Consider the following 12,913-nt stretch of genomic DNA (forward strand, 5'->3'; position numbering starts at 1 on the left):
AGCTAGCGTTAGTTAGCGCGCCACCTCCCGTGTTCATCTATGTGCTATCTAACGCTAGGTAGTTAGCTAACGTGGGCAAGTGAACATGTTACCTAACCAATCATCTCATATGGACAAGCCGGTATGGTAGACACACAGACCGCTCATATTTAGCGGAGTGAACTGAAGCGTACATGTTAACTAGTTAACAAGCATGTGTTGGCTAGCTAGCAGGTTGTGGTACAATGAATGCAAAAAAACTTGCATTAACGGGGTGGAAATACACGGTTCTCGTATGACGTGTTGTAGCTAACGTTAATGATGTGTTCAAATTATGTTTATCTTCCTCTTTAGTGCTCCATCATCATGGCTGATGACTTTGATATAGAAGCAATGCTTGAGGCTCCGTATAGAAAGGTGGGTTTTGGCCTAAGGTATTGTTTGTGATTTGTAATGCACTGTATTGTAAATACTGTGTCCATATCGCAACAAAACCATTCCTTTTAACTCCAGGGGCGTTTTCCAAATGACCCCACGATGAACGCTGGAATAAAATATTTTAGTATTTTGCTGTTTCAAACAATATTTTTGTCAGTGGCAAATGTCAAATGTCAGACAGGCCCAGGCAATACGTTTGTGATTTTAAGGCACCTTATTGTAAATACTGTGGTGGCCTATGTCACCACTTTGCCCCAGACCCTATATTTCTAGTAGCTTATTCTATGTGTTTCTGATGTGATGCTGCAGTTCCTTTTGAGACTATGAATAAACGACCATCTATCTCTTTTTGTAGACTTGCCTAACGATATCTCACCTCTACTTCCATGAATTCCAGTGTGATCTGTCAAAAAATGAAGGTAGTAATTGCCCAATGTATTGCTGTACTGTCGTCCCCTTGGTAACATAATTGTGGTCATCGAATGGCCAGTCTACAAGGCGAATGCAGTGGATGCAAAATAACATTTAATTTAGGAACTAGGTTCTTGATCAGGCCCAATTGGCATTCTCCTATATTTTATCAACTGGGCTAACATTTTGTGCATGGGCTATGCGAAACCCATTGCTAATGTGCTATACCTTTCATTTGGGTGAATCTTATGCTCATGTGGGTGGTAACCAAGAATTTGACAGCTGTCAAACAATTCTTGTCACATGTCTGAGGAGTTTGTCACAAATTAGAATCCAGGGCTGTATGTGTGGTGTTCAGAATAGATTCCCTATTTTAGCCAAAATTACAGACAATTGTCGTGTTAGTTCAAGTCTTCTGACAGTTTCACCTCACATATAGCCATTACGCTGCTTTGTGACAGATTGCAGAATGTTAGCCCGGTCGATTAGGAAAAACACAAAAGCTGACCGGGTCTGGTTGAGAAGACAGTTCCTTTAATTTAAAAGACATACCATGGAGACGGTATTCAATTATTTGTATGCATGTTGTGGTTGTTCCACATGGTTGACTTTGTCTGCCTCTGTAATGATAAAGGTTTGGTAAGCTGACACATTATTGAAATACATGATTGTATGTCCTTTACCTTCAGTAAATGAGGTGTGTGGTTATGTAGAGGAAGCAGGTTCGTTCACAATGTTCACTCTTATTTTTCATTCTAGTGAGAGAGAATGTATGGATTTTGTCATTATGCTGCTTTCACCAAGTTATTTTACATAACGCTATTTTGTGTTAAACAGGTTTTCTCCATGGTTGACCAGAATGTAATTATTTTTGCATGCTCATTCACAAATGTTTATTTCCCCATAAGTCCATTATATTTGCCACTGTTTTATGTAAAGGCTAAATTTGATAGAACTAAGTACAAACTGTAGGAAACATGGAACTCTTCTATGCTGCTGGCTACAGCACCAACTAAGGAATTTCGTATATCTCATCTTATATTTAATCATGACTTTCCTTGTTAGTCAATATTGCTAAGCTGTGTGAATCCCTGTTTGCTTCAGGGTGAGCTCTTACAGTCCACGAAATGAAACTGGGTGGAGATCACTAGAATGGCACCCACCCCCCCCACTGGAAATCGATCTGTCTCGCTGCTAGCATGGGCACATTGATCTTACATGCTGACCAAACCGGACACATGCATGTTGATTTTGTACCTCCACACCAGACACGATCAGGACACGCAGGTTGAAATATCAAAACAAACTGAACCAATTATATTAATTTGGGGACAGGTCGAAAGCATTTAACATCTATGGCAATTTAGCTAGCTTGCTGATGCTAGCTAATTTGTCCTGGGATATAAACATTGGGTTGTTTTACCTGAAATGCACAAGGTCCTCTACTCAGACATTTAATCCACAGATAAAATGGTAAACCAAATTCCTTTCTCGTAATCTCTCCTCCTTCCTCAGGCTTCTTTTTTTACTTCTTTCGGCTTAATATGGCGTTAGCAACCAACTTTACGGTGCATTATTACAACCGACTGGAGTGTGGACGTTAGTTCATCTTTCAATCACCCATGTGGGTATATGCTCCTAAACACCAATGAGGAGCTGGGAGGTGGGTATATGCTTTTAAAAACCAATGAGATGGCCAATGAGGCTGGACTTGCAGCGCGTTGAGCATCACAAATAGAACCTGTTTCTATTTTAGCGCCTGGCCACAATGATTGAATAACATGTATGTGTACATTTATTTTGCAACGCTCGTGTACGCGACCTGAGCGGTGTGGTCAGCATGTTAGGCAAAGAATAGCTTTGGTGATGATCCTGATGGGGCTGCTGAAGACAAATGCACCTGAGATTTAGGTTATGTATTAGTACTCATATTACTCATTGATTTTATGCAAAATGAGTAAGCAACATTTATGATGGCGGTAGACACTCATTAAAATAAACACTCATTAAAATAACCTAACTGTAGATCTGTCCCTATGTTAACTTTTGTATGAATACTTTTTTTAAACTATATTTTCTCTTGTTCCCACACACCTTGATCCTGACAACTTGAAATGTTGCTTCTTCGTCCTTATGCTGTTCTATTGGCCCTGCTTAGGATGAGATCAAGCCCAGTAGTCCCAATGGCCATGAGGAACGCAGCAAGAAGTAAGTGAAACAGACATGCTTTGGTAACAATCAACACTCACCCAAATGTATTTATTTGATGTATTTATTCTTGTTTATTGATCTTTCCTTAACTGCCTTACATTGAGTAATTATCTTTCCGCAGGAAAAAGAAGAGCAGGAGCCGAAGCAAAGACCGGAAGAGAAGCAAGAGCCGTGATCGCAAGAAGAGCCATGACCACAAGAGGAGCCGCAGCCGCGAGCGAAAGCGGAGCCGCAGCAAGGAGAGGCGCCGGAGCCGCACTCGGAGCAGGGAGCGCAGCGGCCGCTACAGGGACCACAAGACTACCTTGTATGTATGCCTCATTTGGTGTCAGCATCTCCCTTGAGTCTGCATCACTCCAGTCTGTATAGGAAAATGTGAGCGTCTCGTTCGCATTCGGCTCCAGTTGAAATGGACAATTAAGGCATTGCTTTTTATCAGTAGTTGAGACAAGATGGGGAACGTTTAGGCTTGCAGGTTAAAGGGTTTTGTTCAAGTGAAGAGATTGATTAGGCTAAGTGTTTAGAAAGGCAAGTGCCATCACATGGACCCCAAAACCACTGTTTATTTTTGACCCCAGGAAGAGTAGTTTCTGCGAAAGCTAATGAGAATCCAAATAAACAAATAACAACCCTCCCACTCCTGCCTGCACTGTCTTGACTGGCACAATTTAATTCCTGGAGTGCCTTATCCCCATTATGAGATCAGTAATAGTGGCCTTAGGTACTGAGATAAACCTTGTTTTCAATCGCAGCTCTGGGCCGAAATTTAACGGTGGTTCCAGAGGGAAGATTGGCCCTCCACCTGTCATCAAGCTAAGGTTTCTATTACACAATTTTCTGCCGTTTGTGTGGGTAGTTTTGTGCTGTGACGCTGCAATGAATCAACTCATATAGATTCTAATGGAGCCCTTTCTTTCAGCCGAAGGCGTTCCAGAAGCCGAAGCCCTTTCAAGAAAGAGAAGAGTCCTGTGAGGTAAGTGTTTAAACAACCTTACTGTTGCACTATACTCACTTTGTCTATGGGGCTTAGGCTTGCCTATTTCCTCTGTAACCTAACAGTGTGCATTAACATGAAAGTATGATTGTGTGGACAGTGTTGGGGGTGTGTGCCTGGGGACAGCGGGTTTGCATACCAGGGATCCAGGGGGACAGCTCTGATGTGACTCCGTGGTCAGCCAGCCCAAGCGCGTCATTTATGTTCAGTTGGTGACAAAAATAACAATCAAACTCCAAAAGGGTGTCAAACAAAAGACACAATCAAAAGCCCCGCGGGTCGGGAGATCACTTGTTCAGCTGATTAGCTTGTTAATCTCCCTTGCCTGTGGGTCCCACAGCTTCTTTTCCTGTCCTCAGCAGCCATTTTCCTCTAGGTGTAGGATGTGTATCATGGTAGTGTGCGATCTGTGGCCCTACCACTCTTACCTACCAACTTTAGAGAAGACGCATCATGGCTCAATCAGGTTGACATTCCACTTTTAAAGCTTGTTTACCCTTGCTCGACAAAGTCGGCTTACTTTTGATAATACTTTGCCTAAAGAGTTATGTAACATATGGTATCTTAACTTCTTATGGCTGCATCCTGCTACCGGGATCGATATGACAACAGCCAGTGAAAGTGCAGGGCGCCAAATTCAAACAACAGAAATCTCATAATTAAAATTCCTCAAACATACATGTGTCTCATCTCACTCAATATCATTTTAAAGGTAATCTTGTTGTTAATCCCACCAAAGTATCCGATTTCAAATATGCTTTTCAGCGAAAGCACTACAAACGATTATGTTAGGTCACCACCAAACCACAATAAGCACAGCCATTTTTCCAGCGAAAGATAGCAGTCAGAAAAAGCAGAAATAGAGAAAATTAATCACTAACCTTTGATTATCTTCATCAGATGACACTCATAGGACTTCATGTTACACAATACATGCATGTTTTGTTTGATAAAGTTCATATTTATAACAAAAAATCCGAGTTTACATTGGCGCGTTACATTCACTAGTTCCAAAAACATCAAGTGATTTTGCATAGCCACATCGTTTCAACAGAAATACTCATCATAAATGTAGATGGTAATACACATGGAATTATAGATATACCTCTCCTTAATGCAACCGCTGTGTCAGATTTCAAAAAAACTTTACGGAAAAAGCAAACCATGCAATAATCTGAGACGGTGCTCAGAACAATAGCCAAATTAGCCGCCATGTTGGGGTCAACAGAAACCAGAAAATACATGATAATTGTTTCCTTACCTTTGAACTTCATCAGAATGCAGTCCTAGGAATCCCAGGTCCACAATAAATGCTTGATTTGTTCGATAATGTCCGTTATCTATGTCCAATTAGCTACTTTGGTTAGCGCCTTTGGTAAACAATTCCAAAGTCACAAAGCGTCTCCACTATAACGTGACAAAATGTCCAAAAGTTCCGTAACAGTCAGTAGAAACATGTCGAACGATGTACTGAATCAATCTTTAGAATGTTGTTAACATACATCTTGAATAACGTTCCAACCGGAGAATTAGATTGACTTCAGAAGAGCGGTTGAACGGACGTCATACTCATGTGAAGGCGCATGGTGAATGCGTGATCAGCTCGTGGAAGTGATTACTCATTCCTGTCTCCTTCGGCCCCCCTTCACATTAGAGTCATCAGACAAAGTTCTATTGACTGTTGACATCTAGTGGAAGCCGTAGGAAGTGAAAACTCATCTATATCTCGCTGTAATTTCAATTGAGAGCTTGGTTGAAAATCTGACACCTCAGAAACAATTCAAACAGGAAGTGGAACTTCTCAGGTTTTTGCCTGCCATATGAGTTCTGTTATACTCACAGACATAATTCAAACAGTCTTAGAAACTTCAGAGTTTTCTATCCAATATGAATAATAATATGCATATATTCGCAACTGGGACTAAGGAGCAGGCTGTTTTAATATGGGCACCTCTGTGCACCTTTCATCCAAGCTGCTCAATACTGCCCCTGCAGCCATAAGAAGTTAATACCTGTCACCAGACTGCGATTCAAAAGGGGAGGGGACATTTGGCCCATAGTAGACTTGCCCAAAACTTGCAGAGTAGCTGGCACATGATTTTTGTTCTGGATTGCCGAGATTACCATTTTGATGGCAAAATATAGTAAAATACAAGTGCTTTTCTCAAAGATTGAGGCCGCTGTGAAAGACAAAAAATGGGGTTACCTCAGAGTAATTTAATGCTTTGTTTCTACAGGCAGCCAATTGACAACCTGACTCCAGAGGAAAGGGATGCTCGCACTGTGTTTTGCATGCAGCTGGCAGCCAGAATCCGTCCACGAGACCTGGAAGAGTTTTTCTCTGCAGTGGGAAAAGTGAGTATCTCTGCTTGTGATGTCATTGTCATTCCTGCAGAAAAAATGTTGGTGTTTGCGCCAGGTGTGACGTGTGCAATATTTCATTTTATTTTGAGAAGGGTGAAAATTCTTATTTTTGACTTATCACAGCCACCAAGACCAATGGATTTAGCAATGTCTTTTCCTCTTATGCCTAAACCATCCATTCGAAAACAGATTATTTTTTTTCATTTTCAAGGTGAGAGATGTGCGCATGATCTCTGACAGAAATTCGAGGAGGTCGAAGGGGATAGCTTACATTGAGTTTGTGGAGGCCAACTCTGTGCCGCTGGCTATAGGATTGTCTGGTCAGCGACTTCTGGGGGTGCCAATCATTGTTCAGGCCTCGCAGGTAATGGTCAGTAATCATCTCACATGGATTTTTTTCCTATTTATTTTAACTAGAGCTGTCAAAGTGAATTCATGAAATGTAGTTAACTTTTGAAATGTTCATGCTTTAAAATGTTTATTTAATCGCGCAATTTTTTTTCCCAAATGTCTTTTTTTCCCCGAACGCCCCCTTTTGAGCGCAACATGCTCTCGGCAGCTGCAGTAGAGCTGTCAGTCTTTCTTGTGGTAGGGTGTCCATTCAAAAATGCATCTTTTGACCAATGGGTAAAATAATGTTAATTGTGTAAATACTCCTTTAAGAAAACCAATGGTCAAAACAGCATGTCTCTATCATAATCTGTTCAGAAGTTATTGGAGTTCTTATCCTTGTAGGATGGTCAGAATTAGGGTGATCAATGGAGGCCAGAGACAAAATGTGGTGGAAAATTTGATTTAAAAAAAAAAAAAAATCACATCTTCAAGGCTGGATTCTGTGCAAGAATTACGTTTGCAGTGTTTTCCACAAGCAGGTGGAGTAGCCAGCCAGCGTCCTCTGGGTCGGCTAAGATTTTTTTGCCAAAAGCTCTATTTTGTACTCTGGTACATTCTAATGCATTGATTCCACCCGAAATAAACCGTGAAATTGAATACTTTGAGTTTACCTTCCGGATTGAAAAAATTTGTTGTGCTATTGTTTACAATTTAAATGATAAAATATATGAATTCAGTGTGTTCTATTTTGGGTGGATATCGCCTATATGATCAGGACAATTTAAGTAAGAACATTACCTTTTTTTAAACATTAAACTTGTCTCTTAAAGCATTTTACTGCAAGATATGAATTGTCACAGTTGTTTGTTCTTCAAATTATGTATTTTATTAAAACAGAAATTGGGTTAAAAAAAGCCCAAATATCTCAAAATAAATTAATGGTTAAATATAAAATCAAACACATTTTGTGATACATGTTAAGAGTAGAAATGGAACAACATCAGGTACATTTGTGAAAGAATTAAGTGTTTGCAACTATGTGAATTGCAGTATGTCATTTATAAAAAATTATAAAAATTTGTTTTTTTACCCCCTTTTCTCCCCAATTTTGTGGTATCCAATTGGTAGTTAGTCTTGTCCCATCGCTGCAACTCCCGTACTGATTCGGGAGAGGCGAAGGTCGAGAGCTGTGCGTCATCCGAGAAACAACCCAGCCAAGCTTGATTTTTGACACAATGCCCGCTTAACCCGGACGCCAGCCGCACCAATGTGTCGGAGGAAACACTACATCTGGCGACTGTGTCAGCGTGCATTGCGCCCGGCCCAGGAGTCGCTAGAGCATCTCTAGTGGTATCGCTAGCTCAGCAAAGCAGTCTCTTAGACCACTGCGCCACTGGGGAGGCCCTAGATTTCTTCTTGTAATCTTGTAAGAGTCTGCTGATTTCCACAGGCACATATGCCGCTGGGTGAAAGAAATTATCATTCTTTTGGGGCAGAATTGAGGTTTTATGTGGTGTTGGTCAGTCATTTTAGCTAAAAATGACACCCCTGCCTAATTTGCGGGCTGGCCCTGAATCGACTCGTAAGATTCAGTATTTTTGGAACGAAGGAGAATGATTTAGTTGCCATACTTGCGAGAACACAAACACTTGCATCTTTCATAGCGAGGGATGGAGAGAGAGGGGCACAGTATAGGCAGGTCGGCCACCAGACTGCCGGAGTCAGAACAGTTCACTCATCCTATTGGAAATCAAAGCTCTATCTTGCAATGGAATACTGTATTTAGCAATTTCTTGTCTTGCAACTTCAGCAAAGCAGGGCCTATCGTTAATGAATAGGCTAGGATATTCTACACGCAACCGACTGAACACACACATGTATCATTAGCGATGAGAAAGAGCAGGCAAGCCAACTGCACTGATTTTAATTTTGTGGGGGAAAACCCACCCCCAAAAAAGTTTCCATTTGCGATTTCTCTTATCGTCAGGATCACAATTTCGTTTAAGTGCTCACATCCCTAATATAGAGGTAATATCAATTTTGAGACATGATGTAATGTTTATATATTTTAGTATACACTTTAGATATTAATTAGAAATGCTGGTTATTCCTTGAAGATTTCTCACAATAACAAGCGTACCTCTGTGAAATGTCAATGGACACAAGCCTTTTATTTTCACCGCCTTTTACATTTAATTATTTTGCTAAATATGACTTTTTGGATATAATGTTAATATGTTTGAGAAAGGCCCCTCGGAACGTTTCAGAACATGAATAATCATATTTGTCTCTGTAAAATGTATTTTCTAACATAAGTGAAATTTCATCACTAAAGTGAGTTTTCACCAACTCTGGGCAGAGTGGGTGGACACCCTACTTGTGGTGCTGAAACCATCCACTATGCATGCACCTCAGCCACAAATTTGAAGGAAAACGTACAGAAAGTTCAACCATTAACACTTTCCCTGGCATTTCTTTAGATTACAGCAAAAACTTGAATTGCACAGAAGTAGCTAGTCAGTTATGCTAACATTAGCTAACGATCCGAATGTTTAGAATGCCTTGGCTGAATGCCTCTAGATTCAACACTAATTTCCGACAATGATTTTAATCAAAACAGAACTTCTATTCCATTTAGTTAGTTTTTTGTTGTAGTTCTCAGGTCAAAATATTTTAATGATCCAAATTCTAATACATTAGCATCTTGTGGTTAATGTATCTTGAACATGGATACGAAGTAGCCTAGGCTAGATCTAACTATGATATTTTACATTAACTTTTATATCAGACCTGGCTTAGATGTCTTAGAATAGGTTATACAACCCAATGGAATGTTTTAAATTAACCTTTTTGATTAGGGTCAAATTGGAAAAATGTAAATTATTCAAAGTTAACTACAGAAAACCATGTGCTTGACCTAATTATTTAAATTATTCGACAGCCTTTATTTTTACAGCGTGAGGCGTTTTGCACCATTTCCCTACGGTCACTTTGTGTGTGTTCTTTCTAGGCTGAAAAAAACAGGGCTGCTGCCATGGCCAACAACCTGCAGAAGGGCAACGCTGGCCCAATGAGGCTCTACGTCGGATCCTTACACTTTAACATCACAGAGGAGATGCTGAGAGGAATTTTTGAGCCTTTTGGAAGGGTGAGAGCTGTTGTACAATGTACCCATAGGTGGCACATTTCTTTCAAGTTTGGGGAAGCTGTTTCTCCACACACAAATAAATCACCTTTTAAAATAAAGCATTCCATGCGTCTATCACATTTGCAGACTAACATAAGGTAAAAATCACATGAGTAGATTCAGACATGCCAACCTGCATGCATTTTGCGTACCATGCATGCAATTTCAGGTCAAAGCACGCTGATATGAAAAACGACCCTAAAATACGCAAAAATAGGCTTTGTTGGCACATTGTGGTTTTTGACTCAACCGTCTGAAGATGGCGCTGAGCCAATCAGGACTTGGATGCGTAGAAAAAAATCTGTAGCTCTCTGCTCCTGACCGTAGTCATAGTATTATTGTCCCCCAAGCTGGATGGCAGCTCTCCACTTTGTCCATTGATACCACAGTGAGGAAAAATGTAGAACAAACTGTTTAACCTCTCTGGGGCAAGTGGGATGCAATCGTCCCACCGGCCAATAGCCAGGGAAAATACAGCGCGCCATATTCAAATAACATGATATAAAAATCTAACTTTCATTAAATCACACATGTAAGATACCAAATTAAAGCTACACTCGTTGTGAATCCAGCCAACATGTCCGATTTCAAAAAGGCTTTTCGGCGAAAGCATAAGATGCTATTATCTGATGATAGCACAACAGTAAACAGAGTAGCATATTTCAACACTGCAAGCACGACACAAAACGCAGAAATAAAATATGAATCATACCTTACCTTCGACGAAATTCTTTTGTTGGCACGCCAATATGTCCCATAAACATCACAAATGGTCCTTTTGTTCGATTAATTCCGTCGATATTAATCCAAAATGTCAATTTATTTGGACCGTTTCATCCAGAAAAACACAGCTTCCAACTTTCGCCACTTCACTACAAAATATATCAAAAGTTACARGTAAACTTTACCAAAACATTTCAAACTACTTTTGTAATACAACGTTAGGTATTTTTAAACGTTAATAATCGATCAATTTGAAGACTGGATGATCTGTATTCAATACAAAAAGAAAACAAACTGACGCAACTTTTTTTGTAACGTGCCTCTCTCAAAAAATTTACTTCATGTGACCCTCATTTACGATAGCCCTACTTCTTCATTACACAAAGGGATAACCTCAACCGATTTCCAAGGACTTGTGACATCCAGTGGAAGCGGTAGGAACTGCAAGCAAGTCCATTAGAAATCTGGTGTCTAAAAACTCATTGAAAAGACAGTGACATCAAAAAATAAAAATTCTGAATGGTTTGTCCTCAGGGTTTTGCCTGCTACGTAAGTTCTGTTATTCTCACAGACATGATTCAAACAGTTTTAGAAACTTCAGAGTGTTTTCTATCCAAATCTACTAATAATATGCATATCTTATATTCTGGGGATGAGTAGCAGGCAGTTGAATTTTGGCATGCTATTTATCCGAAAGTGAAAATGCTGCCCCCTGCCCACAAGAAGTTAAGTGTTGGTCAAGCACACGACCACTTTTGTAGTTAGCTCCTTAGCTAAGGCGTCGTTACGGCAAGGTAGTTAGCGACAGCGTTTAATCAACTAAGCGAGAACACTTTCTTGCCCGCACATGCTTTGATTGCCAACGGTAGTGGGTGCAAGCGCATTGACGAGCAAGGAAATGTGCTGTATTGAGGTTGTTCAGAGTGTGGATGGAAACAGATGTGGCCGCGGGAGCTGTTCCGCTAATAGCGTCCTTAACAAAGTTATTTTAGGCCTACTAATCTTTAAGTCTGTTAATGAATCAGTTCTTGATCTCTCCTCTTGATATAGCTGTATTATACTATAATAGTCAGATGACAACAAAACATGTTGAATGAATGGTAGCCTAGTAATCAGACCCAACTTGGATTAGGTCAGGGGTGGCTCTCTGAAACAAGCTCATATAGGCCTAGTTCAGTTTCATATTCCAAATAGCCTACAGTAAGTTAAAACCTCTTAAGGATCGGACCCTTTCAAAAACAAATATCCTAAAATAACACCCAAATCTAACTGCCTGTAGCTCAGGACCTGAAGCAAGAATATGCATATTCTTGATACCATTTGAAAGGAAACACTTTAAAGTTTGTGGAAATGTGAAATTAATGTAGGAGTATATAACACGTTAGATCTAGTAAAAGATAATACAAAGAAAAAAACATGCGTAATTTATTTTCTTTAATCTTTGAAATGCAAGACAAAGATCGCAATGTGTTCCAGTTTAAGCGCGATTTAGATTTTGCCAGTAGATGGCAGCAGTGTATGTGCAAATTCTTAGACTGATCCAATGAACCATTGTGTTCTGTTCAAAATGTTGTATCAAGTCTGCCCAAATGTGCCTAATTGGTTTAATAATACATTTTCAAGTTCATAACTGTGCACTCTCCTCAAACAATAGCATGGTATTTTTTCACTGCCTACTGTAAATTGGACAGTGCAGTTAGATTAACAAGAATTTTAAGCTTTCTGTTGAAATCAGATATGTCTATGTCCTGGCAAATGTTCTTGTTACTTACAACCTCATGCTAATCACATTAGTGCACGTTAGCTCAACTGTCCCGSGGGGGGGGGGGGGGGGMGGGYSTCACCAATCCTGTAGAGGCTGGACTACTACATTGTATCTGGTAATTGAATTATTCAGTGTACAGTGTACAATTTTGCTAGACTATTATCTACATAACACCTGTTAATTGGGATGATTAACCTTAAATGTAACCTATAAAGTGGAAATGGCAGTTACAGGTTGTTGTTTTTTTAAGTTAAATGCACCAACCTCCTGAGGGGAAAGTTGATGGACCCCTTCCTGACCTCCCCTCTAACCCAACCTTAGGCCTACATCAGCACCACCTTGTCAGAAAATCGTAGGGAGAGCCCTGATTTGTACATTTAAACATATTTCTAGTTAGCTACTGAAGAGCAGCCAATTACCAAGGACCCATAAGTCTAGAGCCTACCATTCCTACTGGTCAACATGACATTAATAGGCAAAAAAAATAGCGTTTGCCTATGATTTGAGC

At 40.1% G+C, this 12,913-nt stretch overlaps 1 protein-coding gene and 1 long non-coding RNA gene across 8 annotated transcripts in view; both read left to right on the forward strand.

Annotated features, from left to right (window-relative positions):
• The window catches only part of LOC139027903 (uncharacterized), a 393,207-nt gene that overhangs the window by 271,458 nt on the left and 108,836 nt on the right, over positions 1–12,913 (forward strand). The gene's annotated exons all lie outside the window — the stretch shown is intronic.
• Positions 1–12,913, forward strand: part of LOC111961250 (RNA-binding protein 39) — a 35,391-nt gene that overhangs the window by 516 nt on the left and 21,962 nt on the right. For 2 of the 7 annotated variants that reach the window (XM_070437658.1, XM_023983404.2), the window contains 9 exons: positions 334–396; positions 773–836; positions 2,987–3,036; positions 3,161–3,346; positions 3,792–3,857; positions 3,959–4,012; positions 6,271–6,388; positions 6,609–6,767; positions 9,741–9,878. In XM_070437658.1, the coding sequence (XP_070293759.1) occupies positions 804–836; positions 2,987–3,036; positions 3,161–3,346; positions 3,792–3,857; positions 3,959–4,012; positions 6,271–6,388; positions 6,609–6,767; positions 9,741–9,878 (804 nt within the window). In that variant the 5' untranslated portion in view covers positions 334–396; positions 773–803. The remainder of the gene's footprint in view (positions 1–333; positions 397–772; positions 837–2,986; positions 3,037–3,160; positions 3,347–3,791; positions 3,858–3,958; positions 4,013–6,270; positions 6,389–6,608; positions 6,768–9,740; positions 9,879–12,913) is intronic. The other 5 variants (XM_023983385.2, XM_023983420.2, XM_023983395.2 and 2 more) reach the window with 4 other exon arrangements.

The sequence above is a fragment of the Salvelinus sp. IW2-2015 genome, linkage group LG1, assembly GCF_002910315.2.
Source record: "Salvelinus sp. IW2-2015 linkage group LG1, ASM291031v2, whole genome shotgun sequence".
Lineage (NCBI taxonomy): Eukaryota > Metazoa > Chordata > Actinopteri > Salmoniformes > Salmonidae > Salvelinus > Salvelinus sp. IW2-2015.